This window comes from Myripristis murdjan, chromosome 13, assembly GCF_902150065.1.
Source record: "Myripristis murdjan chromosome 13, fMyrMur1.1, whole genome shotgun sequence".
Taxonomy (NCBI): domain Eukaryota; kingdom Metazoa; phylum Chordata; class Actinopteri; order Holocentriformes; family Holocentridae; genus Myripristis; species Myripristis murdjan.
This window is the reverse complement of record NC_043992.1, coordinates 18,157,655-18,185,436: the sequence shown is the minus strand read 5'-3', so window position 1 is coordinate 18,185,436 and position 27,782 is coordinate 18,157,655. Positions and strand designations below refer to the sequence as shown.

The 27,782-nt window shown below is 40.8% G+C and overlaps 1 protein-coding gene and 1 long non-coding RNA gene across 2 annotated transcripts in view; one reads left to right on the top strand and one right to left on the bottom strand.

Annotated features, from left to right (window-relative positions):
- b3gat1a (beta-1,3-glucuronyltransferase 1 (glucuronosyltransferase P) a) overlaps positions 1 to 27,782 on the bottom strand; it is a 79,925-nt gene that overhangs the window by 13,155 nt on the left and 38,988 nt on the right. The window contains exons 2-4 of the mRNA XM_030067780.1: positions 22,799 to 23,046; positions 4,601 to 4,774; positions 1,340 to 1,482 (exon numbers count right to left, since the gene is read on the bottom strand). Coding sequence (XP_029923640.1) covers positions 1,340 to 1,451 — 112 coding nt within the window. The 5' untranslated portion in view covers positions 1,452 to 1,482; positions 4,601 to 4,774; positions 22,799 to 23,046. The remainder of the gene's footprint in view (positions 1 to 1,339; positions 1,483 to 4,600; positions 4,775 to 22,798; positions 23,047 to 27,782) is intronic.
- Positions 25,589 to 26,391, top strand: LOC115370663 (uncharacterized). The gene is made up of 2 exons (XR_003929267.1): positions 25,589 to 26,027; positions 26,144 to 26,391. It is a non-coding gene; the product is annotated as an uncharacterized LOC115370663 (long non-coding RNA).

The following is a 27,782-nucleotide window of genomic DNA, read 5'->3' as shown; positions in this document are numbered from 1 at the left end:
ATGTTTTTTTATTATAGCAACGCTTTCTTTTCCACATGAGAAAGTGAATTCTTTAGGGAGGACAACATTATACCCAGAGGATGGCATTTTCCAGTAGACCATACAATTGGCACAAGAAACATAAGCCAATCGTAAGAAGGTATTCCAAAGTCAGTTTTAGCATAAATCTATGTAATTGACGTTTTATCAGTCACTATCTTAAGTGTTAAGATAAACACCCCCAACGCCCTACTTCAGGCAGTTTAAAGCCATCACTCAGAACTGTTTGTAAATTGTGTTTTACTCAAGACTGCTTGTGGTTCATTTGTGTAAACCTCTTCTTGTTTGTTAGTCGCATTATGTACATTTCTGTTCTAAGGCTTTACAAGATGAGGAGAAAGAGCTCTATTGATTTGTTGTCACTCTGACTTGGTTTTGTTTACTGTGCGGCATACTTGACATTTCACACTGTTGATTTGTGGTCTCGTGGGATCAAGGGGAAGGGGGGCCTTGAGTGTGTTTTAATGACTTAAACTTGTACACAGCGTGTAGACTGGATATTATTACATCACTATAACCTCACAGGTACAGGCTAAATGCTAGTCTGATAGCCATAAAGGAGACAAACTTGATATTTAAAATTGTTCATTCATGCATCTCTGTAATTAATTTGGACAAAAGTTTGATGATGAGAGGTCATGTTGGGTGATTAAACTGTAAAAACCAAATCGGTAGGCTAAACTGGCTGACAAAACATACTGTATTATGAACGGTATTGTAAATGCTGTGTGTGATTTTGTGTCGTTCAAAGAAGAAACTGAACAGATAAGCTATTGCATGTGACTGGGTGAGGTATGAATGCAGTAGCAAAACCAAAACTATTATGAGAAAGGCTTGCATTATTACATGCATCTGAACAATTAATTCCATTCAACTGACAGGAAGATGATACAAAAAGATCTCATTCAGTATGTGTAAAAATTATTTTATATGTTATTTGCTATGCTTTACCTGCAAGTCATTTGCTGTAGGCTACATCCCTGAGTTTGATTCAAATTGCTAATCAATAATTACTGTCCAGCAAATATGTGATTACATGCAGCTGGTCAAAAGTCATTGAAATGAATCAATTCATGAAGTGCAGTAACTACTACATCTGTATCATGTACACAAACAATCCACACTGATAGGTTTATAATGACTGGACAAGTGCTATGAAGATGGGATATAGCTGGTCATGGTTAGTAAGTGGCTCTAAATGAATGGCCTATTGTCTAAACCTGGAGTGCAGTGTGAGGTTCGAGGGCCCACTTCATGTATGACACAGCCAGTAAAAGGCAGGATGGAGTGCACTGCATACCCTTGCGGATGGCGAGGAGTGGAGCGATAGCGCTTTGGTGCCAAACAGTGATGAGCAGAGTCCAGGGTAACACGATCAACACAATGGCAAGAATATCTCTTCTCTTCGGCATCTCCAGGATTGGTTATGTGGCTCGGCATTACCTGTGCAAGGACGAGATGAAGACGACAAGAAAGACAAGATAAATTCCCTTTGAACTGCACAAATTGAGGAAATGTCAGACTGTCACATGTTTCTCAGATTTGGAGGTCAAAAAGACCCTTACTTCCAAAATTGCACTAAACAGTGGGAATTTGCAGCACTAGTCATCACATACTATACTTCTGCTTTGCAGAAATCCCTGTAACGCTGAAAGTGAAGTTTTAATTGTGTTTTTACAGGAAACAAAGGTTTTAAATTGTCCTACACCGTGCCTTGAGGGATGACAAAGTCTGCAGTATGTGACGAATCTCAGGCACTAACATTCAGAGAATGAGGCTGCTTTCCTAAATCTCTGAAAAAATCAACTTTTTGAAGACAAAATCTTTTCATCGATGTACATCCATAAATAACAGCCAGTCAAAACTTGGAGGAAGCTGTGGAGGATGCATGTGCTTCTAAACATCTTGTAGTGGTCAATACATCATTTTGTGTGTTTTGATATTTCCTCTTCTTAAAGAATTTTACTCAGATTGAATTCTTGAGACTGAATATAAAAACTTTTGTCTGGCATCAGGTATGTTCATGTCATAGACACATACAGTGGGCCATTTAAATTGAATTCCAGGAGGAGGGACCTTCTCATCTCCTCAGAGGTGTTGTCCTCCCTCCCCATCTGTGGGTCTTTGGCATTATGCCAGGCAATATGTGGGAAAGTGTATTTATTTTTAACTGGTCCACTTGAATAAACAAAGCTGAAAAACACATAATGTGAGCACAGGTGTCTGGTATGTTCCTTCCTGCTTTACACATAAGGGAACAAGTAATCATGTTTCTCACAGGAAGACTCCCACTGCAGAGGAAGGTGGCAGTAATTTAGCTTTAAGATAATTGCGCATGCCAATTATGCTTATTGAACCCTCCACATAAATACCCCATTTTTGCACAAGCCGTCAGGCGAGGAGGCTTAATTTCCAAGAGCAAATGCATTTGATGCAACCATAAGCCACATAAGTGCTTTCTGCTGATAAAGAAATGGGTCATGAAGAGTTTTAAAGCTGTATTTTTTGGCTGCCTCAGTCGAGAGGTGGATACAGAGTGAAGTCCTCTGTGGAAAATATCATTGTGCCTGGCTATCCGGGCTTGTGTAGAAGCACAATATGTTGCATTCAAAGTGACATTCCCGACTTCCCCCAGCCTTCCTTATGAATGAATGGTATGGGAATTTCACTGATAAAACCGGTGAATGTGTGCCTTTGTGCTGCTTTTCTGAATGGTGGGAGGGAGAACAGTATGATACACAATCTTCAAACACCACATGAATCAATATCCAGCCTTACTCTTTATTACAGATAACGATTTGACCATGTAAAGGTTGGATGGATTCAAATGTGCTCTTGAACAGTTTCAACTAGAGGTGTAAATTAAGCCTTCTCAGAATTTTCTAACTTTCCATCATAATTTAAAGACACATAGTGTATCGGAGGCTCATAGAGTAATTTCAGAGTGTAAAAATGGCTTCTTTCCAGGAGTTAAATGTAGAAGAGAGCACAAACCTCAGCTAATGCTGAACAATTATCTAACATCCTGATACATCAAAATACATCTTTCCTACCACTTAAATTTTAGCTTAAAGTGTTTTTTTTTTTTTTTTTTTAGCTGGTTAACATGGCCTAAGGAATCGGAATCAAGTCCCTATCTCTGTTAGTTTTATAGTTATGGCTGAAATATTTAATTTAATGACTGAAATCCCAGACTCAGATCACCATCAAAATCTAATAAATTGTTTCTTGGCCCAAGGCTGATCTGTCCTTTTAAATTCAGGAGAATAAGTTTTGGGGATGTTCTGCTGACAGACAGATGGCAGAGACAGCAGCGGGGCAGCAGGTTTCAATAGAGGGCAGATACACTGAGGAAAGCCTAGGGCTCAAACACATCCATTTCCTTCTGTGGCTGTGCAGTATGAAAAGTGTCGTATTTGTGAGTGTTGATGACTTTATTTGCTATTTTTGGGTCAGCAGCCATTACATTCTGAAGACATCTGAGTTGTTCAATAGAGGGCACGGCACTGCAATTACAAACCAGTTTGCCAAGCATTTGATAAATATAGTTGCCAAAGTGCAGGAAATCTATGTAGCAATGATTTATGAAGCCCTCATACAGGATCCTTTGGTAATTTCTGTTGGCATTCGTTGTTGTGTCTACCATTGTGCCTCTGTGCGGCTCTGCAGAGAAATCCATCTCCCAAAGTCAAAGAGGTCTATAATGAAAAAACTGTGTTGGATATCACTAAACCAAACAAATAAGCCTTCACTTGTCTATCGTCACACTGTTGACACATCTCTGTACATCTCCTGTGTACAAAAAAACTTTGAGACACACTTACAGACATGTATAACCTGCCTGTCCACTGTAACAAAATCAAAGATGGCCGAAAGACGCCATGTTCACCTTGATTTGTTGATGTTCACCTTGATTTGCCGTACCTCTGAGCAATGTGCTCAATTAAAAGCTGCAATAACTACAACAACTCACTCCATCCATGAATGACTGAATGACTGTTTAAGACGCATGATCCAAAAGGTACTCTAATTGGTCAGGGAGTTTTCTTTCAGCTTGGCCTTGGAAAAAAAAAAATCATACCAATGCATTTTTTATTTTTAAAATCTTCTCAAGCATTGTATTTCATGCCTAAAATTCAATTTGCGTGAATAGACCTTATATGAATAAATTAGATAGCTTATAATGTGAAATGGCCCCTTTCGCGCAGCAGTAAGTGTAGTGCTTGGAAGAAAAACACAAGAAGCCAAGCTTCCTGTCCACCATCTTTGATTTTGTGACAATGGAGATTTATTATATACTCTCCTTTAACCATGTTGTTACTTTTTTTGTACATAGGAAATGTGGGGCATGTCTGACAGAAAAAGCAGACAAAGGAAGGATTACAGATGCCTGCATTTTTGAGAGAAATTAAACATAATTTCTCTGACTCTCTGATTTTTATAGGAAGAATTGTTTTTTGATCATTACAGGAGCCTTTGGTAGACACAACCGATTTGACCAAACATCACCAAAAAGAAAAAAAAAAAATACCTACAATCAAATTAGGCTTTAGACACCCACCCACAGTTATAACTGGATCATGGCACCATTGGCGGTGCGCAGCTGGGATGGCCACACTGCATTCTGGACGAGCAACGTAGAGTTTACATCCTCCATGGCACGTCAGCCATCCATTTCCTGTTCCCCTTCCTCTGCCTTCTCTACTCACGCAGACAGGCAGTGCCAAACTGGAACCTGGAAGGTAAGGACAGTGTCTCAATAAATAATACGTGATGATGAGAGATACCTTGCGATGGCGTACAATTGAAATAGTGGCTCTCCTATTTCACCGTCTGTATCTCCTGCTCTTCATCCCCGTCTCTCTCACTCATACCAACTCGGGACGTTCAAGGACAGTTTAGCCTGGTTTGAGCACAGTGCTTCTGACAGGGTCTGAGAAGTCAAATGCCTTACATAGATTCTTGGCTAGACTCACACATTAGCAGTCTGGCTTTGTGACTTGTATTCATTATTAAACATCAAAGAACCAGGGCTGAAAAAAGCAGCTCAGGCAAAGTGCATTCGTATAATGTAAGGAACTCGACTTTTGATGCAAGTCATTACGGTTTACCTGACAAATCCCTCCCTTGGTAGCATCCCGTTGCCTTTAGCTCACTGGTTCTCTTCTGAACTTCGGTCTAAAGCACAGAATTTATTTATTTGTTTATTTTACCCCCAGTGTGCAAACTGGAAGAACATTAGTCATAGCTCCATTGCCTGCCAACAGTCTGGGTGGGAGATGTTACACACACACACACACACAAAAAATCAAAATACACTTGCATTATGTCTCATTCGAATACATCTGAGGAAATGCTGCCCCTACGGATGCTTATGCTTCACCCAGCTGATGTCTGCACAGGCTGCATCAGCTCAAGTACTGCCTGGCTATAACATTATATTTTAATGGCTTTGTGATGGAAGATCATATAAATGGTTTTTGCTATGTTTTACAATGAACAGCAGGAACTGCACAATTGTGTCACTTAGGCATACTGCAGAAAAAAGCCAAATTGCCTGTGACCCAGCAATGCAGAAGGGAGTGGGGTGTTTCTGCTTGATGTGCGCACGATTTTAAAACCATCTCTTTCCAGATTGCCCAGACTCACTGTCCAATTTCCCAGACATGTCACAAATTGAAGGATGCATCCGAAGGTTGACATCAAAAGTTTGGAATGCATGATGAGACCAGAAGGAGGAATGAAAGAAGACTCAAGATGACACCAGAATGGCTCTTCATGGATTGGTAGCTGCAGCATATACTATTTCATGAGAGCAACAGGCCTGCACTGCACTGCCAATTTTTTTTTTTTTTTTTTTAAATAAATAAATACAGTAAAGTACAGCGACACAAAGGCACTATGATTGCTGCCAGGTACTGTCAGGCAAGCTAGCTCACAATGACAGCGTTGTGGCTCTGATTTGTCTACAGCAGACTTCCCTCCTCTACACATTGTGATTGAGCTAAACAGAAGGAGACACGGTGCAAGAGGGAAACCATATAGTACAACGATGTGACAAAATGCCAGACCCAGGCCAACACGGCTTAAACCTTTTTATTTAAACAATAAGTCTGCAGACACACATGGTGGCAAGAGAGCCGCTGTCAGCTGAATGGAGCCGAAACTCAAATTGCTGAAGAGTGCAGGATGTGCAGTCCTGAAAATGTGTGTTTTGTGACATAAATGCACATCAACAAATTAAATTTGAGGTATCTCTAGCTTTAGGACAGGCTTGTTCACACAGAGTACATGTATGAGTTGAGCTGCCCAGGAATATATTTGATTTTTTTTTTTTTTTTTAATTAAAGAGGTTTTAAACATAGTTAAATTAATTATCTATCTTATTATGCAGGGAACCGAAAAGGTAGAACCATTTATCAAATATCCACTAAAGTTAGCACAGGTTTGAATAAAGATTTTCTCAGCTATCCTTTACCTACCTGGTCTCATGAATCTGCATACAAATAACATGACTTTTATCATTTGGAATTATTTGTACACAAATTGGATAGACTGAGCTGCCTGTACAGTTGGTATTTACACACACGCACACACACACACAGAGGCATTTGTTCCCACTTGCAGATGCCCATTTCTTTGTAATAGTATGGCATACATTATTTTTTATTGCTCCTGAACCACATTCAAACAAATATTTTGCGTTTTTAAGAGCATGACATGTTGGCAGTCATGTCGACTTTTCTATATTTCAGTTTCATCTGTCAACACACTATAAAGTTGTGTTTCAAACCCTGTAATGCCAAGGCACATTGTATAAAGACAGACTAGGAGCATTAGCAAGTCAGTTGCACCCCACATGAGCCCAGATGGGCCGTGTGTATCGAGACAACCTGGACTGTGTGATGTGGCAAGAATACAAAAAGTCAATCTTACGCCACAGACTGCGGCAAACAATGGCTGACGACGAGGCTTGACAGCGTTTCACATCAACACAAGTTAATCAGCTGTGAAGGGAACACCTGCCACTGATTAATGGAGAATCACAGAAACAACGCCATGTGTGAAAATTGTCATACTGACTGCTGAACTAAAGCCATAACTCAGTGAAGTAAGAGGGCGATGTGAGGGAATAACTATTTTTTTTTTTTTTCCAGGTGTTGATTGTCAGACAAAATGGCACTGTTTGGGATAAAGATGGTGACGGACGCTGCGTCAACCTGCAGCAAATTTGTGTTTTATTGTGTGTCTTTTGGTCCTGCTTAGAATAAAATTAAAGATCATCCAGTAGAACAATACAGTTTTCAGTGAATTATGAAATGAGATTTTAAGCCAATTTTGTTGCTTTGGCCAAATGGAAACTGAGGATTTCACATCCCACCTTGATATGGCTTTCTTTACTAGAAAAACTTCCTTTCTTCTTCTAGAGCATGATTAGGAGGCAATGACCAAGTCAAATATCAGGTCATCAGGTAACAGTTCAATAAACCCACAGTTTAGTTTGTATTGCAGTTTTTGAGTCACAGTTTTGGTTTCTGTTAATTCTTTTTTTTTTTTTTTTTGCATTAGGGAGAAAAAAAACTAGCATTTCAAATGCTCTCTGTATTTTGTCTTATTTTCATTATTTTCATTCAGAGATTTGGGATAACAATATGAAATCAACAAATTGCTTCAGAGGCAAAGGCAAAGTCTTAGATTATGTAAAACAAACATTAGGATACTTTCAGTGCATTCATTAATTAATGTGTGTGTGTGTGTGTGTGGTTGGATGGCTGTCGCACAGTGCACTTTGTAGGGTGTGTTGTGCATTGAACAGTTTGTATTTTTACAGTTCGGGGTTACACTACAGTGTGAATACCCGACCCAGGCCTGGACAAATATTAAGAAATCATGTTCAGGTTCGGGCTGGGTTTGATCACATCGACGTTATTTCAATGAAAAATGATGGACCTACTTCTGTTCTGGGCAACTTCCTGTGTAGTGCTGGAGTTTACGTGATGACACTGAAGCAAACACAAAGGCTTTTTCAGGCAGTAAATGTAACGTAGCGATGGAGGACAAGCAAAATCTTGGGCTCGGGTGGGGTTCAGAAATAAATATGCAGCCTGATCCATACTCTAATTTACACCCCTACAGGTCATGATGTCTCTTAAAAATGTTGCATCTCAAGAATAATGGCCTTCTGTGTAAAGTTGAAATTGGTATTTTTATTATTTTTTTTGGCCAGAATACAGCCCCTAATGTACTTAAACTATTTCTGGTACATACTGGCTAACCTTTTTTTTTTTTTTTTTTTTTTTTTAATCATTCTTTTGACCTTGATTTTGCTCCTGATAGGGCAAAATGAATGAATAAATAAATAAAACTAAGCCATAACCTTGCAGTTCCACCACGGTGCATGAATTACAAAGTACCAATCAATGAAAAAAAAAAAAAAAAAAATCAGTGACTCTTGGGTAATTTGACCAGCTTTTGGCTGCAGTGGCCTTAATCATATTCAGTAGCATCCACAACGGGTTACTCAAAGTGCATATAGACCATTATGACACCTGTATAATTACCACTACCTGGTGTAGAAAAAGATACCATGAAGTTCAACCCCTCTAGGATATAAATAATCCCATCTCACAGCCAATAACATTACAGCAGGTGAAAACAGCTACATGAATTCTTTAAAACTGTATTCTCATTGATTAGATTTGGGGGAAATGGGTGGTTCAAAATGAAAGATCCAAAAGGCATGCCTTCATTTTCTAATTATATTCAAATCAGCTGCCCTTTTGTTTCACACGTCCTTCGTCTTCCCGCTGACAAGATGTTGAAAACTGTTTTTATTTCTCAGAGGTGAAGCCATCAAGCACTTCTGCCTTGACTGTGCTGGTGGATCAGCCGTAACAACTCTATCACCACCATCAGTTTCTCTTGAAAAGCCTCTTTCAGAGCAGGATGGCTTCATAACACATGCCAGTGGTCGACAACAACGTTCCTAATGTCCCCTGGAGTTTATGTTGTGCAGTCCACAACAGATGGTCCTTTTTGAGGGTGTAAACCGCCCTATAGGACAGTCCTCTCGTTTTTCTCTCAAGCTTTTGTTCTGCAACTAGTCCCTTTCATATTGTCCATATGTATAACATAATGTCATAATGTGTACAATACAGAAGTTTAAAAACAGCACTTTTAGTGACCTAAACATTCACACAGAGCCATAGTTCATGGTAATTTAATAATTAGTAATATTTAGTAATTTAAATGGGCTAAATTTCAAGCACAGTGTCACCACATTCACCACATTTTTTTTTTTCGACTTTTGACAGACCCTGGCGAAACGTTGTGGTAGTCATTTTGTATGCATTTGAATAAATTTATGTTAGACTATGTAGTGCTACTGCAGCTAAAACACATCGTTCTTTAATATTAAAGCTGTCCAAGAGTGTATGAATTCTTCAATTTGTGTTGCTCTTAAAAGGTTCACTATGCAAATCAACCTTAAATCAGCCTTTTTTATTGTGCCTTTAAAACTAAGATATATCAGTATGACTGTTAAAATCACTTAAGAGCCTTGTTTTAGTTAACATGGTTTAAAAGAAGACATTTTGGAGTATATAGTCAGTCTGGTTAAGTTTTTGCCCAAAACAATGGAGTATTCCTTTAAAAGAACATGGCTTTCATGGGCCTTTGCATTTTATTATTTTTTTTCCCAGTGGCTACCTTGTAGTAATCCTTTGCAGTGAGAGGATATCACAGCCATCAGGTCGATGCCGTGTTGCTCATACATTCTCTCCTTCACTTCTCCCTGCTCCCTCTCTCTCCTCAGATTTGTAAGGCTCAGTCTTCAAAGGTGGAGGGACGAGGTGGGGGCAACTTTCCAAGTTTGTAATCGAGTCTGCCTCTGACTTCTGAGTTCCCTTGGCTCCCACCATCTCATATTTCCTGGAGACCAATCATAATGCCATCTTTTCCTTGCTTGCTTTGCTGTGGCATCATTTTGATTCACTCTCGAGGGAAGCAGGGAAGAGAGGCGCTCTGGAGACACTATGTCACAGTCTGTCCAATCATTCTCTATCGTCTATAAATTGTTGGTCTCCAGCCAATTTGCTAGAGCTCAGAACCCCTTTCAGGAATATCTGGGGAACCTTGGAACAGAACTCATTCCAGTATGCTGGTATTGATGTTCTTGTCACAGTCCCAAAACCAGCTTCGCCTTGAGGTTGCATTAAAAGTAAATTCTTGATCTTTGTTGCATTGATTCAAGCAGGTTTAACTGCCTTTGAAGTGTTCCTGAAGCAAATTTACTCTGTTATTTTATTATCATTATTTTTGCTTGTTTGTTTGTCATTTACTTGATTTTGAATTTCAGCGTTGAATACACTTCATGCCAGCACTAATGCAATAAGGCTGCACAGCCTAACATGAACACTGGACTATGAATGCCGCTCTGCATATATGCATCCAACATCTTGTGGTGGTGCATTCAAGCCACGAGCAAACTGAGAACGGTTAGGAGCTGAACTCATTAGATTTGAATAAAACATTTCACAAAATCGACATGATTTTATGACGATTACCATCTCATCCCCCTTTTCTGTTTTTCATCGCACATGCATGTGTGACAAAAAATATTAACCCGATGACCGTGTACTGCACTTTTCTGCTCATTCTCAAACGTCATTGCAACCACTTAATGGCCTACATAAACATCCATTTGTCATTACCATACACATATTCCTAACAAGTCAATTTCATTTATGGGTATGCCTATTTCTGGAGGCGACAAAACAGTAAAACATAATGGCGGAAAACAATTTATGGGTCTGCCTCATGAGTGTAGTTGAATGACTTTTTAAAAGGTTTTAAAGACTATGGTACGCTCACTGCAGCAAGCCTCCACTCCCAGACTAAACTGTGGGCAGAGGGGCACTGATGACCAAAAACAATGTTTATTACAGATTTATGACTAGAGAAAGGTGACACACAGCGCCCAGCTGCATATCAAAGTGTAGCTCAGGTTTCAAGCTTTCAGATGATGAATACCACCTCTATGTGTCATCTTCTGACCACCTGGTATCTAAAATGGATTTAAAAAATGGGGGAGGAGTGGAAGAGGTTTTTGATATCTTAACTCAAATCATGCAAAAGAGAGATTTTTTTCTGATTGTGTGGCTGCTTAATTTAAGGGTTTGGGCTCAAGTTATCTTCACACCAGTCCAGTTTCTTGACTCACCGATCCAATTCACACCTGCCGTGGGCCGAGTCTCTTTACAATTTGATCCTCTCATGTGAAACAACTGGCCAAGCAAATAACAGCAACACAGCAAACCAGTTACTGTGAGAATACTGTTGTTGCCTGTAAGAGGGAAGACAGCTTTGTTTCTTCTGATGTTAAATTGTTATTTTTACCTTATATCACATTAATGCACTTATTAGTTGCAGGCACTCGCAAAACTTTCGCCCTTGTCTTTGCTAAGTGTGTGTCCTGTCATTTGTTGCTTTTAATGCTGTTCAATACATAGATTAGCAGGCGAGAGTGGCGGCAAGCGCTCCTTCTCACATTTGATTTAGATGACTGTTTTATTTTCAGGAAGACTTGAACAACCCATTAGTTCTGAGCATTTTGATTGATGTCCACAGTCCAGGCTTGGATCAGGCTGCCTCAGCAATGATAAAAGATTTAGGGGAGCCAAGCTTCAGGCAGGTTCTTTTCTGCGGATAGCTGCGGGGACTAGCCTAGCTCACTCTGCCCTTAACTTGACTAATTTATAGCTCTGCTCACCCGGGTCACATTTCTTAAGCTGGACCTGGGAGCAGCCTCTCACAGTGGGACGAGCAGACAGAAGGAGCTCCCCCAGGACTGCAGTGGCTGCCACTGTGCCCCGGTCCTGCCATGTTGGGTCAGGACAACTCAACTCGGATCATAATGGAGTCAAGTCAAATGTCATGTTGTGGGGACCATATGGAGCGCGTGCGAAGGGGATAAAAACATCCTTGTGTCATAGTTTATTTTTGTGATTATCAGAAACAATATGAGGGAATGTCTAATAATAATGGCTCCTAGAATGGTCCAATAATCAAACACCGTCAGCCATTTGGTGCAGTGTCAGCAGTGGTGCAATCTGGACAATCTCCGGAAATTTTAGTTGAGCATTTGCAACATTTTCTAACAATAACACAGGATTTATTGCATTAAATTATGTTTTAGTTTTCAGGCATTGATTCTGACCACTTGTGACGTGTCTCTATTCACAAGCTTATTATGCCTCAGCATAAGGTCAAAGGTTGGCAGAGGGAGCTCCCAGATTCATTAGCTAATTAAAGCCAGCTTCCTGAGTGGGAGTTGAGGTCTAGCACTCTCCCGCACCTTCCATCTCTCAGACTTCAACATGCTAGCTGGCTCTGCCGAGTTCTGAGTTCCCTTAATGAGGTTTGGACTGCGGATTTCGTCAATGAAAGATTCCCCAGTGTCAAAGTCCCCCAATTATATGCCCTTGTGGAGAGAAAATATATATAATTATGAATCTGATCATTGCTAATTAAACCTTGGGGATTTGAGCCAAGGCAGTGACACAGCAGCTCAGAATTTTGTTTGTGTGGGGAAATAATTGTTGTAAATAAGAACAAAGAATGCTGAAACAAGTGAAGGCTGCTTTTCTTGAAGAGACCCTTTGTTAGTAACAGGACTCACTGTTTGTTTGACAGAATATATTCGAAATATCCGGGGCTCTTCTGGGCTTGAGTTATTTTAACTGTGGTTGCTTCAATTGAAATTCATGGTTGAAAAATTTGTATACTACAAACACCGGAGATTGAGTTTTGCTGATGAAATCCTCATCTTGACTTCAGCTGGCAACGTGGGACACTAGTAGCCTGAAGGTTGGAAAGGAAAGCCTGTATACCAGCAGGAGAATCAAGTTAAGCTGCTCAGCGACCAGCAGACGCAGGCTGTGGTTGTGCTGAAGGAAAACATGCTCGCTCAGCAAACCTCTCCCTCCGTAAGTAAAGGTTTCAAAAACATGTACAACCTAACGGCACGTGAACCTGACACATAACAATTACCGACTCAACACAGCTGCCAATTTGTTCATGTCCATCTCTGGTGTTTCCTTTATTACATAATTAGTCAAAGTGCTGGTAGATGTGATTTCCCTCTATGACATGCCATCATTAGCTTTGAACCTGCCAGTAAAAACACGGCCCCCAGGAGGGAACTAATTTGTGGTGGAGACTCATTTAATAGCTTTGGTAATTACTGGGAACATTATTATTATTATTTCCCATGCACACTTTGCTTACTGCATATATGAGTCACTCCATTTTGTAACTCATTGCACACTTTGTTTTATGAAGACATACTGATCTCTTGCAAACCCAGTGGCTTAAATAAAAGCACTGGGTACCAGACCTGGATCACATAATTCTTAGCAGTAGTTTTAGCAGACTTAGAGTGCTAAATGGATAAGGGTAAGTTGCCAAATAGTGTAATAAAATTAATCTCCAACACAACCTGAACTTCATGAACACCCTAAAGTGAATCACACTATCTAGGGCAATGATAAACATATATAACATGTTTTTGCACAGAAATAATTCCAGATTGATTATTTTTAATTGAGTGTGTACACTGTCTCAAAGCCACTTTAAAAGTACTGACATTTAGAGATCCGTAGTAAAATGTCAGATAAACAGGCCTACCTGTTAATGAAAGTAGCACGTCAGCACAGTTTCCACCTCTGTAAGAACAAGGCACCTTCAACATTTCATCCTGGGCCTCCATAATCTGGTCTCTAAAATTACTGAGTAGCCGTGCTTGTACTTTGCTTCTATATGCGACTATGCACAGTCACATTCAAAGAGCACTCTGGGGTACGGAAAGATGACACCCGCAGAACAGTGTTGACACAGCAGCTGTGTGTCTGCTGATGCTACATTACAGTTGTGTCTCTGACTCAACCGAGCTACTCTGCTGAGCTAGAGAGCGTAGCGGTGACTTTGACGGTATGTGTCTTAACAAACTGCTGTCATCAAACCCAGGGGTGATTTTCATGATGCAAGAGGAGCGTCATGGATGCTGTGCAAACACTGGATGTGGATTTTGTGAGAGTAAGAATGAGGGAAAGATTTAGCACTTTAGCAATTTTTGAAGATAGTAGTGCACTCTAAGATTAAAATAAAACCATAATAAATCTTTTTTTTTTTTTTTTTTTTTTTAGGTATAACAATTATGGGCTTTCAGCCACTGGTGTCCTGCAGGCTTGGTGCATCGTGGGTAGCAAGTGGTGGGAGAGTGGGGCTTGCGTTTGTTGGCTTGTGGATGGTACTTGAGGAAAGTTCATATGCTCATCAAAATCACAAGGAAATCCTAATGGAGAGAATGAATGGACTTATCAAACATCCCGACAGTCTGCTCATTATTAAATTTAGTGATATTTCATGAGTAAATTTGATATTTTGGACTGAGGTTAGGGCTAAATGAAAGTTAATGAGTTCACCAAAACCGACAGGGTTAATCCTCTGAGGACCATGTATGTGCTCGTCAAATTTGATTGCAATCCACCCAAGAGATTTGGAGATATGTTGCCTTCGAGTAAAGTGTTGAATATGCTGACATGGCCATCCTTAGGTCCCATTGGGCCGGGGAAAAAAATAGATTAGTGTGAGGGCCAACATGAGTGCAGCATGGGATCAGACCATTAAAGGATGGGAAAGGTGTTACTGGCCAATAGAGAGAATGCTTCAAACTGACAAATACCAGATATCAGAATCTCCAAATCTCCAAAATGAAAGATACAGCTGTCTTCAAACACTTGCATTATCTGTAAAAGCAAGTAATTTCCTTTATAAACAACCGTATACACTGGGGTTCGTGAATCAGGACATTTTAAGATTTCAATCACAGAAAAAGAGGTGCTCAATCACTCAGAGATGCTAAAATTAACTTTCAAATATCCTAAAGTCTGTGGCCCTCACATTGTTTTCAGGCACTTCAAGCAGCTTCAAACAAGCAGTAGGAATAATTAGCAAATTCTCTTTCAACCATTATGTGCTTGATCATGTATAATCACTCACATAATAGTTCGTGTAATGCTACCTCCAGTTGATCAAATATCCATACAAGAGTGAAATATCACAATAACATGACCTCTGCAATGTGTTTAGCAGCATTTATACTCTGCAGTTAACCGGACAAACACTGCATCAACAACGCTGACAGTCTCCTGCCTTTAGTGTATCTGACATGTGAGAGGTGAGTCATTTCTGCAGCATCCAGTCCTGGGTCTTAAAGAACAGCCATAACCGTAACCATAATCACTCACGCACACACACACACACACACACACACACACACACACACGTACAACGCCCAGCATAACAACCATTTCTTCCTAATGGTGATCAATAGCCTGTAGGCTTGAGGAAGCCCAGTGTTGTATCTGGGCTGAACCAACCACTCAGATAAGGGGGTGGGAAACGAATGGCTGAGGTGGGCCTGCCCAGTATGTGTAATGAGCCCCCTTGGGGATGTCACATTACATGTGGAAATGGCTCCAATTAGGCCATCCAGCTGTAAAATTCCATGGAAAGTGAGGGTTAGACAATGGTGGGTACATTATGGATGGGACCGTGTGCAATGGCTGCGACAATCAGGTGCGATCAGGACTGCATTCAGTCACGCTACCCCAAGCCTGTGCCTCTTTCCACTGTTTAAAGTCTGCTGATTACACAAATCAAAGGCTACTCTTCCTCAGCACACACAATCATGTCTGTTTAAATCCCTAATTCATGCATTCATGACAGAATCCTTCTCTACACAGCTTTTGAGGATATTACAAATATTACAAATGCACAGTGATGATGTGATTATATAGTCACTGGTTTTCCATGACTTGTCATCAGATGTCAGATGGGTGTTACATCTGAGTACATCCCCATCTGGATGGGCAGTGATTATCATAATTCTTGCCTTAGGCATAGGTTTGTTCTTTCTCTAAGCATTTAACACTTCAAGCGTACTGCAAACCCAGATCATAATCTGTTTGCTTTGATGAAATGAAACTGGCAATCTTTCATGACCCGTTGGAGGAGACATGGCCTCATACGGTTGATGAATGAATCTAGTGAAGTACGACTGACCCCTCTGGCCCTTTGACCTTTAAGTTAGCGCAGTGATTTCTAGTTGGATGGATGGAATATAAACAGTAAGCGAGTATAAAGGTCACTGACTGGCTCAACACAACCGTTCGTCCAGCTCTAATCATGTAATAATGTCATATGTTGAATTGTATTATGTGCTTCATTATGGTCCTGGCAGTGCCAAAGAGGATTTTCTGAAGTCCATGATATATTTGACCTTTTAAAATTTGGATATATTCTTACTTTTCTTGAACAGTTTGATGTGTGTAAAGTTGGTTAATTCTGCAGTTTTATGCAAATGTAAGCATTTGTAAGTCTGTCACATATTGTCAGTCCTTATATCAAAAGTTCATGCAATAAATTTGTGTGTGAGATGCCAGCAAGCAGAGAAATGTCCCTTTCTCTTTATAATGTTGCCGTATTTTGGTATAACCTTTAGAAGAGCATCAAAGAGGATTTTCAGTGGCTTGCTATTGATCATAATTTCTCTGTCCAATTCAGACTGACATCCATTGATTTTTATACAGTTCAGAGTTGGAACAGAGCTGAGAGGGTTTGGCCTCAACAAAGCGCACACAAGCATACAATGCATCCTACAGCAGAAATAACTGGCATATGGATTTCTCCTGCAATTTGCACTAAACTTGTGTTTATGTGTGTGAGTATGTGTGTGGGTACCTTAACTACTTGATTACCTTGACAAGTGTGTCTGTATGAGTGTGTCTGCCTGTTTGTCAGCCCTTGCAGTATCTTGTGCTGTGGTTTGCATGCAACACAGGATCTTCGAAAGAACCCTCCTCATTGTCAACATTATCAGTTTCCCTTTTATCGTCCTCCGTGATGAAATTGGGGACTGATTATAAATCACACTCTATCCATTCATGCCTTTGTTTGTTGCTTCCTACGTCTGTCCATCACACACAAAGCCTCAGATGCTTCTGAACAAATTTATACAAAAGTTGAAGGAAAACTGCAGCTTAGCACTGCTCTCCAGGAATTTTCTAAATTACTCTGATTGGTCTAAGAGGAGCACTGCAATTACAGACCAAAACAAGGTGTTGCTGATCGGCCCTGGGGCATTGTTTGCAAGGAACAAAATGTCCACTGCTGCCAATTAGGACTATGTGTACTATAATTCTATAATTCAGTTTCAACCAAGTGCTAAATCACTGCGAATGGCCAAATATTGTAATCACATACAGCCTTGCAAAACAGCTGCTTGTTTTTTCTAAAGCCTCAACACCATACACCGGCGCCATATGCTAAGCTGGAAAATAGAGCAGTAAGATTGCCTCAGAGGGGATTGTTGCGGCTGTATGGCTGCAGGGCTAGACACTGTTGGCATATCCCTCTTTCCCTCCCTGCGGAGCTGGTGCAAATCTGGAGGGTTTGTGCTTTGGCGAAGTCTGTTGTCCTGTTAACTGATGCTAGCCAGCCTGGTCCAGGGCTGTCTTATGACACACACACATACGCACACAATGCACACATTTAGACAGTGATGAGGCTTAATGGACTTTGGGGCTGTTGAAGTTCTTTAAGACTTTTCAAGAGCCTCCCACATATGTGTGAGACCTTGTGTGTGTATGTGTGTGTATTTCATCACACAACTCAAGCCCAACTCAAGCAATTCCCCAGGACCTTGCTGAGTCTTAGCGCAGCCCTAGTTATCTCATCTTGCAGGAGCTCACTGTGTGCAGGTACCATACAGTGCGGCAGCCAACTGGCTTATGGATAAATCCTAAAATGTCTAGAAGACTGAACCAGTTATTTGGGTCATGTTGGTTCCCTCTGGTTTATGTAGAAAGGATTTATTCAAATGCAGAATGTAGAGCGCTCTACATTGCTCATTTCGACCTTCTGTCCACTCAAATTCTGCATGGGCGTCCATGTAGAGTGCATTCGATGTATGTATTGCAGTAATTTGTCCTATAGAATTGCTATGTGGGTGGGTTTATTCTCCAAAATCAGGTTGCTCTGCGCTGAATAATTCAGTGTTCAAGAGGGAAGCATTAAGAGAGATTTCTCATGATAACAATAAACTTGCAAAGAGTTGCATCATGGTACAACACTTTTTATCCCTTCTAACCTTACAACAAGACGCTTTCCATGTGTCTGGGAGCGCTGTCACCCACAACCTTTAGTAGTCACTCCAGAACCTTTAAATATTACTATTATTATTACAAATTGTTTTCAGTGTCCTCACACAGGCTTTGCATCGTAGCTTTATGGTGTTGCAACATGATGTACTACACATTACCTTAAACAGTTCATCCTAAAATGCTTCCTTCTTCTTCAAACTCATTTTGAGTGCTTTTTAAAGATTTATATTATTTTACACTGCAAAACGGCTAATCCTCATGTAATTCTACACTAAAATGGATTTATTCCTCTTTCTACCAAATACAGTGACAGTAACAATAACAAATAAATGCTGCTTTGAATGAGCAATCTGGTTTATTTTTAAGTTCATTATTAAGTTCAAAGGTCTACCTTGGTCTAAAAAAACATTTAGAAATGCAAAGTACAACACAGGGCAAATGGAAGGGAAAACATACTAAAAGCAAGTTTATAGAAGCATTTTTTGTCACATTTTTTTAGGTCAGTTTTTGCATGGTTGCTCATTTTTTGTATGAATTAGTATGAATTATGAATTGCAGAAAACTGCCAAGGGCACAAATGTAATTGTAGTGTAGGTGGGGAAACCTAGTAAACATTGATGCATTTAACCACTTCTCTGGTATTACCAAATGTGTGTATTATCGTCTTTGATATTGCTCATTTCCCCCTCTATGTGGGTAGTCCTATTCAATGATGTGCTTCATGCTCAGGATTTCATCATTAATCACAGGATGATTCACCAGGTAATGCCCTGAAATTGAAATTAGAATATATTACTTGTAGAATTTCACCGTGGCAGGTTTTTGTCATTACCGAACAAAGTGCTTGTGTGACAAAGGGCACTGCAACAAGCTTACGGTAGCTTTTCCTATTTGCATGGAGGGACAGCAACGATGAGGAATGGATTCCCTCTATTAAGAATAACAAGCTCACCATGCATCACTGAGTTGAGGCTCCGACTGGAAGTTCATGGATGCCTAGTTTGCAGGCACAAGGAGAAAATACAATGGCTGCTTTTTTTGGGGAAGGCGCATTCTCACTTAATAATTTATGTTCCAATTTCTTGTTCTACAAAAACCTCGGTCTCCAGCATGTTTATCATCTAGGGCAAGGGAGAGACACAGTGCACTAGCACACAATAGGAAACACATTTACTGTTAATAACAATGCCTGGAGGTGGGATATAGAGAATGATTGCCTATTCTAAACTTGCGATGCAGCCTTGGGTCAGGATATACACTCCTATACTGCATAATGTTATGATCCGCATACACTTTGCTGCTCAGACTCTGCTATGCCCCTGTATAGCTACATTAAAGGTCAAGCTTTTTTTTTTCTTTCCAAGTTCATTCATTTATATAGGCCCTCATCATAAGCAAATGTCAAAGATGAGATGGTAATCTTGTAATCTGCCACCAAATATGACAGCAGATTACCACATATACCCTGTGTTATGGTTTCACACAGGCTTGCTGTAGCCTCAGCCCACAATCTAAAGTGCAGTATCCAAACAGGTCAACTCTCTCTCTTTCACATGTAGGTGCTGCTGTGTGATGAACATGCCTGCTCTTGCTGACTTTATTTTGGCTCATCCACTCATGTTAATCCTATCCGATATCCACAAAAGCAGTAATTACATAGTTTATTGTCAAGCATATTGACACTTTTACATCATATGAGTAAGACACTATACACTTTCAGCTTCTACTGACTTTACCTGATAATGTGCAACACCAAAACTCCAACTTTGGTTTTTAGATAATAAAATGTCAAAGCATCACTCTTCCGTTATTTGCTTTTTTTTTAATTGCAAGACTCAGCATTTTTAATGCAGTTTTTTTTTTTTTTTTTTTTTTTTTTTAACCTTATTTGAATGTATCTCAGCCAATAGATGCTGGCCAAAGCAGATGGGAGAAAAAATATTATGTTCAGTTGGTCTCTGCATCTGTGGTGTTAATTTATAAGAAAAATTGCACACTGTCAGGATTGTCCCTTTCTCTCTTCCCTTGCTCTCACTGTCTGTCAAACTCTCTCTCTCTCTCTCTCTCTCAAACTCACACACATACACACACACTCCAATTCCTCCATTGCTGTATTTTATTAACTTTCTCCCCTCTCTCTCCACCTCATCCCCAGTATCTCTCTATTTTTTCTCTCTCTCTCTCTCTCTCTCTCTCCCTCCTCCCCTGTCTTTTTGACTGAGTCTCTGGGGGCGGATGTGTCTCTGTGGCCCTCCGCAGATCTGGAAAGGACATCCTCTCAGTTTAATTCAAGTCAACCCCGGTCTCCTGGTGCTCCAAGACGCAGCATGTGTGACAGCTCTACAGAGACAGCCAGAAGGAAGAGACAAGTCTCATCTGCATATATGTATGTGTGTGTATGTGTGTCTGTATGTGTGTGTGCAAGAGGGAGAGAGGCATCTTTCAACATAATTTCCCTGCAGATTGAAAGAGTTAATTTCAGCCTGGCAGCAATCATGGCAGTCTAAAAGTCTGTGATGAGAGCCTGCTATGTTGATTAGTTGGTGCTAATTCAACTCGCACCAGTTAAAGGTGTTGGGAGTGCAATTGAAATTATTACATAACATATGTCATTTGCTCAAAGCATGATAGAGAAAATGCAAATAAAACTGACTGCGAAGACTTCATGGAGTCATGATCCTATATCTGACATGTTGAACTTAAGTTGAACAGCCGAGAAGCCTGGCAGCAGCTAACAGCACAGCTAGCAGCTAGACTCAAAACAAAAACAAAAACTAAAACTAAAAACTAAAAAAACAAAAAAAAAAACAAAAAAAAAACAAAACACTGCAAGTCGTTAAACAAATTGTCTGGAAGAGGTCTGTTGAAACCCAATATCAGGAAACATCAAGCATAATTCCTATTAACAGTTTAATGCACTGTTGTATCAATGTTCACCAATGCTTTCCATTCATATTAAGCTTACTGCAGGTATCCACAAAAAATTAATGGCACTAAGCAATTGTGTTATTTTAAACTAACGTTAGTCATTAGCCGCATTCTACTCTTTAACATTCTGCTTTCTTCAAAGCTACTGTCATTATATTGTAGCAGTTAAAATTAGCATAACATTAATAATAGCACTGAGTTAGTCGAGATATTTTTATATAGATATTTGGCATATTTAATCCATTTTAACAATTGCACAATGCCTATTACAGTGGCTCAAACCGAATAGCATTAGGCAAATATGATGATATCTGCGTCTTTGTTTCTAGGCTGTTCCAGATATTGTCTGACCTGTGTGAAAACAGTTCATCAGCCTATTTTTTAGTTGTTGCCAAATGGCCAGGTATAAGCAAGACAGTGCACAGTGAGGGTGGATGAGATGGATGCCAAGGTGCTTACATGGTTGTTTCAATTCTATGCTCTTAATTATTTTGGAAGGGCTACATTCCCCTAATTTCAAATAATGGCTGTCATTTTTGAATGTCATTTGAATGTGTTTGTTATTTGGTGCAGCCTCAAGCGCCCGTGTTGACCAGCGCTCTGCTCCCAGGGCACGGTGGTAAAGGTTTACACAAGTCCAGCAGACCTGTGTGCTGACCTGTCCTATTTCAGCATTGTTTGTTTGCACTTGGCAAAAGGCAATATAGGGAGTGGATTCATCTGGCCCTAGGCGTGCTACTAAAGAATAACAATATTTTCTTCGGTACTCATGAGAGAACAGGGCCTACAAGTGAACCCCCCCACCCCCCGACCCTTTGTCTCTCTCTCACTATCTTTCTTCATTTGCTGCTTCCGCACCTTAAGATTATTTTTCCTGCTTCGCTATCGGCAGCATTGGTTCCTCAGCTCTCACACCTTACTCCCAGCCTCTTCCTGTGCACTAGGCCTACACATATATCTACTGCTAATAATATCAGAGGCTGGGGGGGATCTCAGATGGCTGCGGTAAGTGGATCTGTCAGATCATTTCGCCCCTGTCCTGCACCTAATTCCTCAACTGCATCTCCTGCTGAAAACAGAACACTCCATTGCTTAGGAGGCTTGGGAGACAAGAGAAAGAGAATCAGAGTGTGATAGAGAAATTCAAGACAGCGTGTAGTGATGCTGTAACCTTCATCCCCTCTGCCCCCCCCACTGTGTCCTTTGATGCACGCGTGATTGTGTCACCGTGATTTAAATTTAGCTCCCCCATACAAAAAAACAGAAATAAATAAAGCAGCCATGTTTGTTCATGTAGGATAGGAGTGACAGTGTGAAAAAAAAAGAACAAAGCAGGACTATTGAGGTCAGCCCCTCTGTCTACACATCACACAGTTACATGGCGATGTAAAAATTACACTGATACATTTTGCAAAATCTCTAGAATTAGATTCATCGTTTCGCATTTGTTCTTAGTTAAAACACTCATGCCTTTTTCTGGGTGTTAGTAGCATTTCTTATTTGCTGTACTGGAAAACCCATGGCCAACTGCATGGGAATGCGTAGCAGCCTTGGTCAGCTGTGTGAAAATGTGCATCACAACAGTGAGAACAATAGGCTGTACTCACAAGCAGCTCTCTGCCCCGCCTGGAAGTAGCAAGGGCTCCTCCTCTGTGTTTCTTTCACTCCTGTGATGGTGGTGTCGGGCACTGTCACAATCCTGGCCTCTTCCTCTCAAGCATCCCTTAATGGTAGCGTTTGGAGAGTCGAGATGTGTGCAGCGGCTGCTGGCCAAACGGAGTGGAACTCAGGCGCGGCCGCTGTGTCACCGGTGACATCCAAACCCTGTCCAGTTTCACGTCCTCAGGGCTGGCCCCTGGTGAAACAAGAGCACGAGAGATGTGAATAAGAATGGGCCTCCTCATCCCAATACAATGAAGGGCATTGAAAAACGGGCATTAGCGGGATGGCAGTCCCTCAGCTGGGAGGAGATGGTGACATACTATTACAGCCGCCGGGTCAGTCTCAGTACCTCAGTGGCGAAATTGCTGTTTGCATGCGGACAGCTGTCAAGAAAGATTACCATTGTGCGTATCTATTCCTCTGAGGACGCTGATGAAGTAAAGCTGACAGACAGAAGATAGATGGCATTTTTGTTTTGGCCAGCATGGGCTGTGCCTTTTTGGAAGTGCTCCTATGTAGTTCACTCCAGCTGGACAATTACTTGGGCATTTCACTCACTACAGTGGGATGGCAACTAGGTTTTAAGAAAATTAAGGATCCAATTCAAAACTAGACCTTTTTCCTGTGGAATTCATCTATTTATTGGTCCAGCTATCTGGGGGCAGAATGACAGAACTTCAAAGGAAATTATCCATATGTGATAACTACTGAGATATGGCCAGGCACACATCTAAACAGCAATTTGACAACTTATTCAGACTATCAGCTATTAATAACCGGCTTCCTCTTATGCATACCCCCTGGGGAATGACATTTCAAGATGTCCATTTGGAAGAAATGAGACAAACACACCAGCTGCACTTCTCACTCACTCCACTGCAAATCCTCCACAACTGCAACTCCCCCAGCCACCGCTCTCCATTATTAATGAGATTTCTGCTGTCCTCCTCATCAGCCACCGTGTTGGATGTACCCGCCTGTGGGCAGAGGCTGTGGTTGTAGTAAGGGGACCAGCTGATGCCACGCGTGAAAAATGAGACGGGGGTCGAGCACATTAACAGCCTATTGACAAGATGTAATGCGGAGGGCACACAGTGTCACGGGTTTGTTATTGGTCTAATCTAAATTCAATAGGGTTATCATAAGGGAAAAAAAGTAATTATCTCAAAACCATGGGGAATGCACCGTCTGTTGATCCAGCTGACTCACAAACACTTGACCTGAGCTCTAGGATTTAAAACATGCACTATGGTGCCAATTTGCCGCAGCAAAAAGGACACAAAGGAACACAGAGCAAAGTGGGGGAGGGGTGGGTTGGCGGGGTAGAATTGTGATCTCCTCACACAGATTCCCATGCAAACCACATGTTTTTTAGATTTTTGTGAGCACACCATAATGCAAGCTATGTCAATATTCACACATTTGGCTGCTTTTGCTGTCAGCAGACTGCATGGTATGAATTAGCTCTTCTGTAATGTGACAAGCGTGACCAGAGACTGGAGGCATGTTGGCTATCTGTACCCTTATATACAATACTGCTACCTGTACTAATGCTACTACTACTAGCACTACTACTACTGTTCCTACTACCACTGCTACTGTAATTCTGCTACTACTGCTACTGATACCGGTGCTAAAATTACCTTGACTCCTATTACTACTGCTGCTGCTGCTACTAATCCTAGTAATACTGCTATTGCTATTGCTATTACCACCACAACTGCTACTATTACTACTAATATAACTACTGCTGCTGCGACACCTACTACAAATCTTACTACTGTTACTGTTGCTACTACTACTACTGCTACTGCTAATAATATTAATAATGTTAACCCTTTTCGAATATGTCTTACAACAGTTAAAGCATAAGTAACTGTACAAACAAAACCAAAAATGAATATTAAATATTAAAATAATAATATTAATGATAGCACACAAATGGCACGTGCACAGAATAATTTAAATATGAAGAACTGAGTTGAGTGGTACATAATAAGCAGAGCTTAATTCAAGGAGAGGAGAAAAAAAATGTGTTAAAGGAAGGCACTGAGCTGGATAGTAGCTGCTCCAGAGCCTCGGGGCCCAAATGGAGAAAACCCAAACACCCTTAATCTTCAGATTCAACTGTGGAAGGACAAAGAGGCTGAAGGTCTCGTGCTTTGTTTGTGCTCATAGGGGTTAAAGGCTTAGAGATAAAACTAGGCACTTGGAGAAAATGTCTCTGCCATGTTTATCTATGGTTGCTTGGTGGAATATAAATCGCCTGCTGATGGGATTTGTGATATGATTAGAGCAAATGATAGTGCAGGTTTTCAATACTGTAAGATTCTTATTTTTTAAGGAAGCAAGGGCACTGCATCTCCCTTGGAAAGCTGAAACAGACACACAGTCAACACAAGCCAATGGACATACAGGGTTTAAAGCTGCAGTAAGCGATTTCTGACCACTAGAGGATGTTGAGAGTTTAAACTCAATTTGTAAACAAACAGAGTCGGACCTGCGGGGTATTCCAGAGAACTCCAGAACAGCTGGTTACAATGAACACAGTCAACTCTGATTCGGCTAAACCTAACTAAGGCGCATTCACGGTGAACTTAAAACGCCAGCATCAGTGGAGCACAGATAAAAAGATTCGCCAGGTCATCTGTGACAGGGTCAGAATTATGGCATGTTTTATTGCATGTTGTGGTGTTTTACCTGAATGCTGTGTTTTTATTATGCATGTAGTGTGTGTTTTACTTCGTTTGCTGTGGTTTTATCATTTTAATTATTGGGTTGTTTGGAGTGTATTTATTTATTAAGTATGCATGCTGCTTTTACTTTGAATGACCCCTGCGAAGCCCCACCCCCAATTACGAACTAATCAGTAAACAAGCGACAGGTGTGGGACGCTGAAAACAAAGGCACGGACACTGCTTTTATTGAAGGAGCGAGCTGCGGGAAGGGAGCGAGCGACGACGGAGCAACGAGCGAGGAACAGCGGAGGGCCGACAGAGCGAGAGAGGGAACACGCAGCGGTTCGGCGAAGACAGTCCACCACGTGACGGAGCGGTCCCCCAACGTGAGGACGACGGAATAGTGCCGGGAAAGGCGTGCGGTAGCCTAAAGTCCGCCACCACTAATTTACTCAGGCCTGGGCCGGCAGTCCACTAGCTGTCGCCCGGGACAACCGTGAGTATACCCGACTTAATTCGTGGCGGACACGGAGGCTAGAAGAGGGTCGTCAGTGGAGTAGCTAAGTTGTAGTTGAGCACCACACTCGCCAGGTTTTCCTGTGTTTCCCGCAGGGACGAACGGAGTGAGGGAGACCCGGCAGCTGGTGCGGGGAGGCTAAGAGCTACGTGGAGGAGCCGCAGGGATACGCGTGGACTGAACTGGCTAGACTGAACTTTTTACCGCTGAGAAGCAGCATTTTTATCCTTTTATTTTCATTTTTATTATTTTATTGTGTTTAACATTTATTCTCCTGTGTAAATTATTTTTGGTGGTACCACCCTTGACTCCTTTTATTGTAATAAACCTAGTTTTAATTGGATGTATCGTCTGTGTTGGTTTTTAACTCTGCTCCCCTGATTTTAAGAACCTGTGAGTCCTTTTTTATAGAGTCCTAGGGCTCTTTTAATCATCCCTAGGTGGCGTTGTCGGTTTTAGTGATTTTTTCCTATTTATTTATTTGTAATTTTAAGTGCGGCCTTTTGGGCCCGGCCACACATCCAACAACAAAGAAACTGGAGCATCATATTCCGCACCTCTTGAATTTTAAAATTTTAATGCAATATGTAAAATAAATTCTAGAAGTGAGTAAAAAAGTAAGTAAAAAGAAAATAAAATGTTGGAGGCTCAACATTTTTAGGTTTTCTAACCAAAAACTCGAGTTTGGTCCCAGTAAACCTGCTGCTGAGCAGGTTAGCAGGTTAGTTCATCTCACTTTTTGGAACTGAAAATAGCAGGTTTCCCTTAACTCGGTTTAGACAGTTAACTAACTTCCTGGAAGACCGTCCTGTTTTTGGTTTCATGGCAGCTTGATTGTAAAACTTAAAGGTGAAAAAATGCTTTAGGGATAGAAATGACGGATACATTTCTTTCTCACAAAGTTCCTGTGGGGTTATTTGGATTATTTTGTCTCAGACCTCTAATTTGAAAATGTGGTGACACTGCAGACTTTCACCAACAAGGTAAGCTGCTTTGAATGAACAGCAAACTGAAATTTGCATGCATTTATCTGCGGAATGTGCAGTTTCAGAGATACTTTGAATAAAGTTGAAAAGTGGAGGGCAGAGGAGAAGCATATTAAGGCTGATCCAGGAGTGATAAAGAGCTAAAACCACAAAAAAAAAAAAAAAAAAAAACTGGCTGGCTGTAAACTACATGGTGAAAATAAGACACACGATGATGACTCTCACACTGCAATTGGTTATTTTACGGTAAAAAAAAAAAAAAAAAAGTACTATTGCTTACTGTAGCTTTTAACAGAACTCTGACTTTTGGCAACATACTATTTACTTTTAACTCATTATTGAGCCTGTAATGTTTTGTGATTTTTATGGTTTGACTTAAATTGAGAGTTCTACAGCCCTAGGGCACATGAAAACCTTCGAACCTTAATGAATAAACTGACAAATGCAACGCCATCAAGCTATAACCACGGCTGTTTTGTCATTTTGGAGGATTTTCAGCCAACAACAGCGTTGCACATTCCATCTGTTATGCACTTATAAGAACTTCTTTAGCACATGATGGGGTGACACAAGAGAGCCCGCAGCCTCAGACTGTGGAGACAGACAGCAGGAGGCGGCTCTAACACTGTCCTACCAGTGTTCTGTCCTGTTCTGCTCTGTGACCAGGTGCCAAATGCTTCAACACGTACAGAGAAGCACATGCGTGGGCGTGCATAGGCACTCACACATGTGTTCACATACTTTCGGA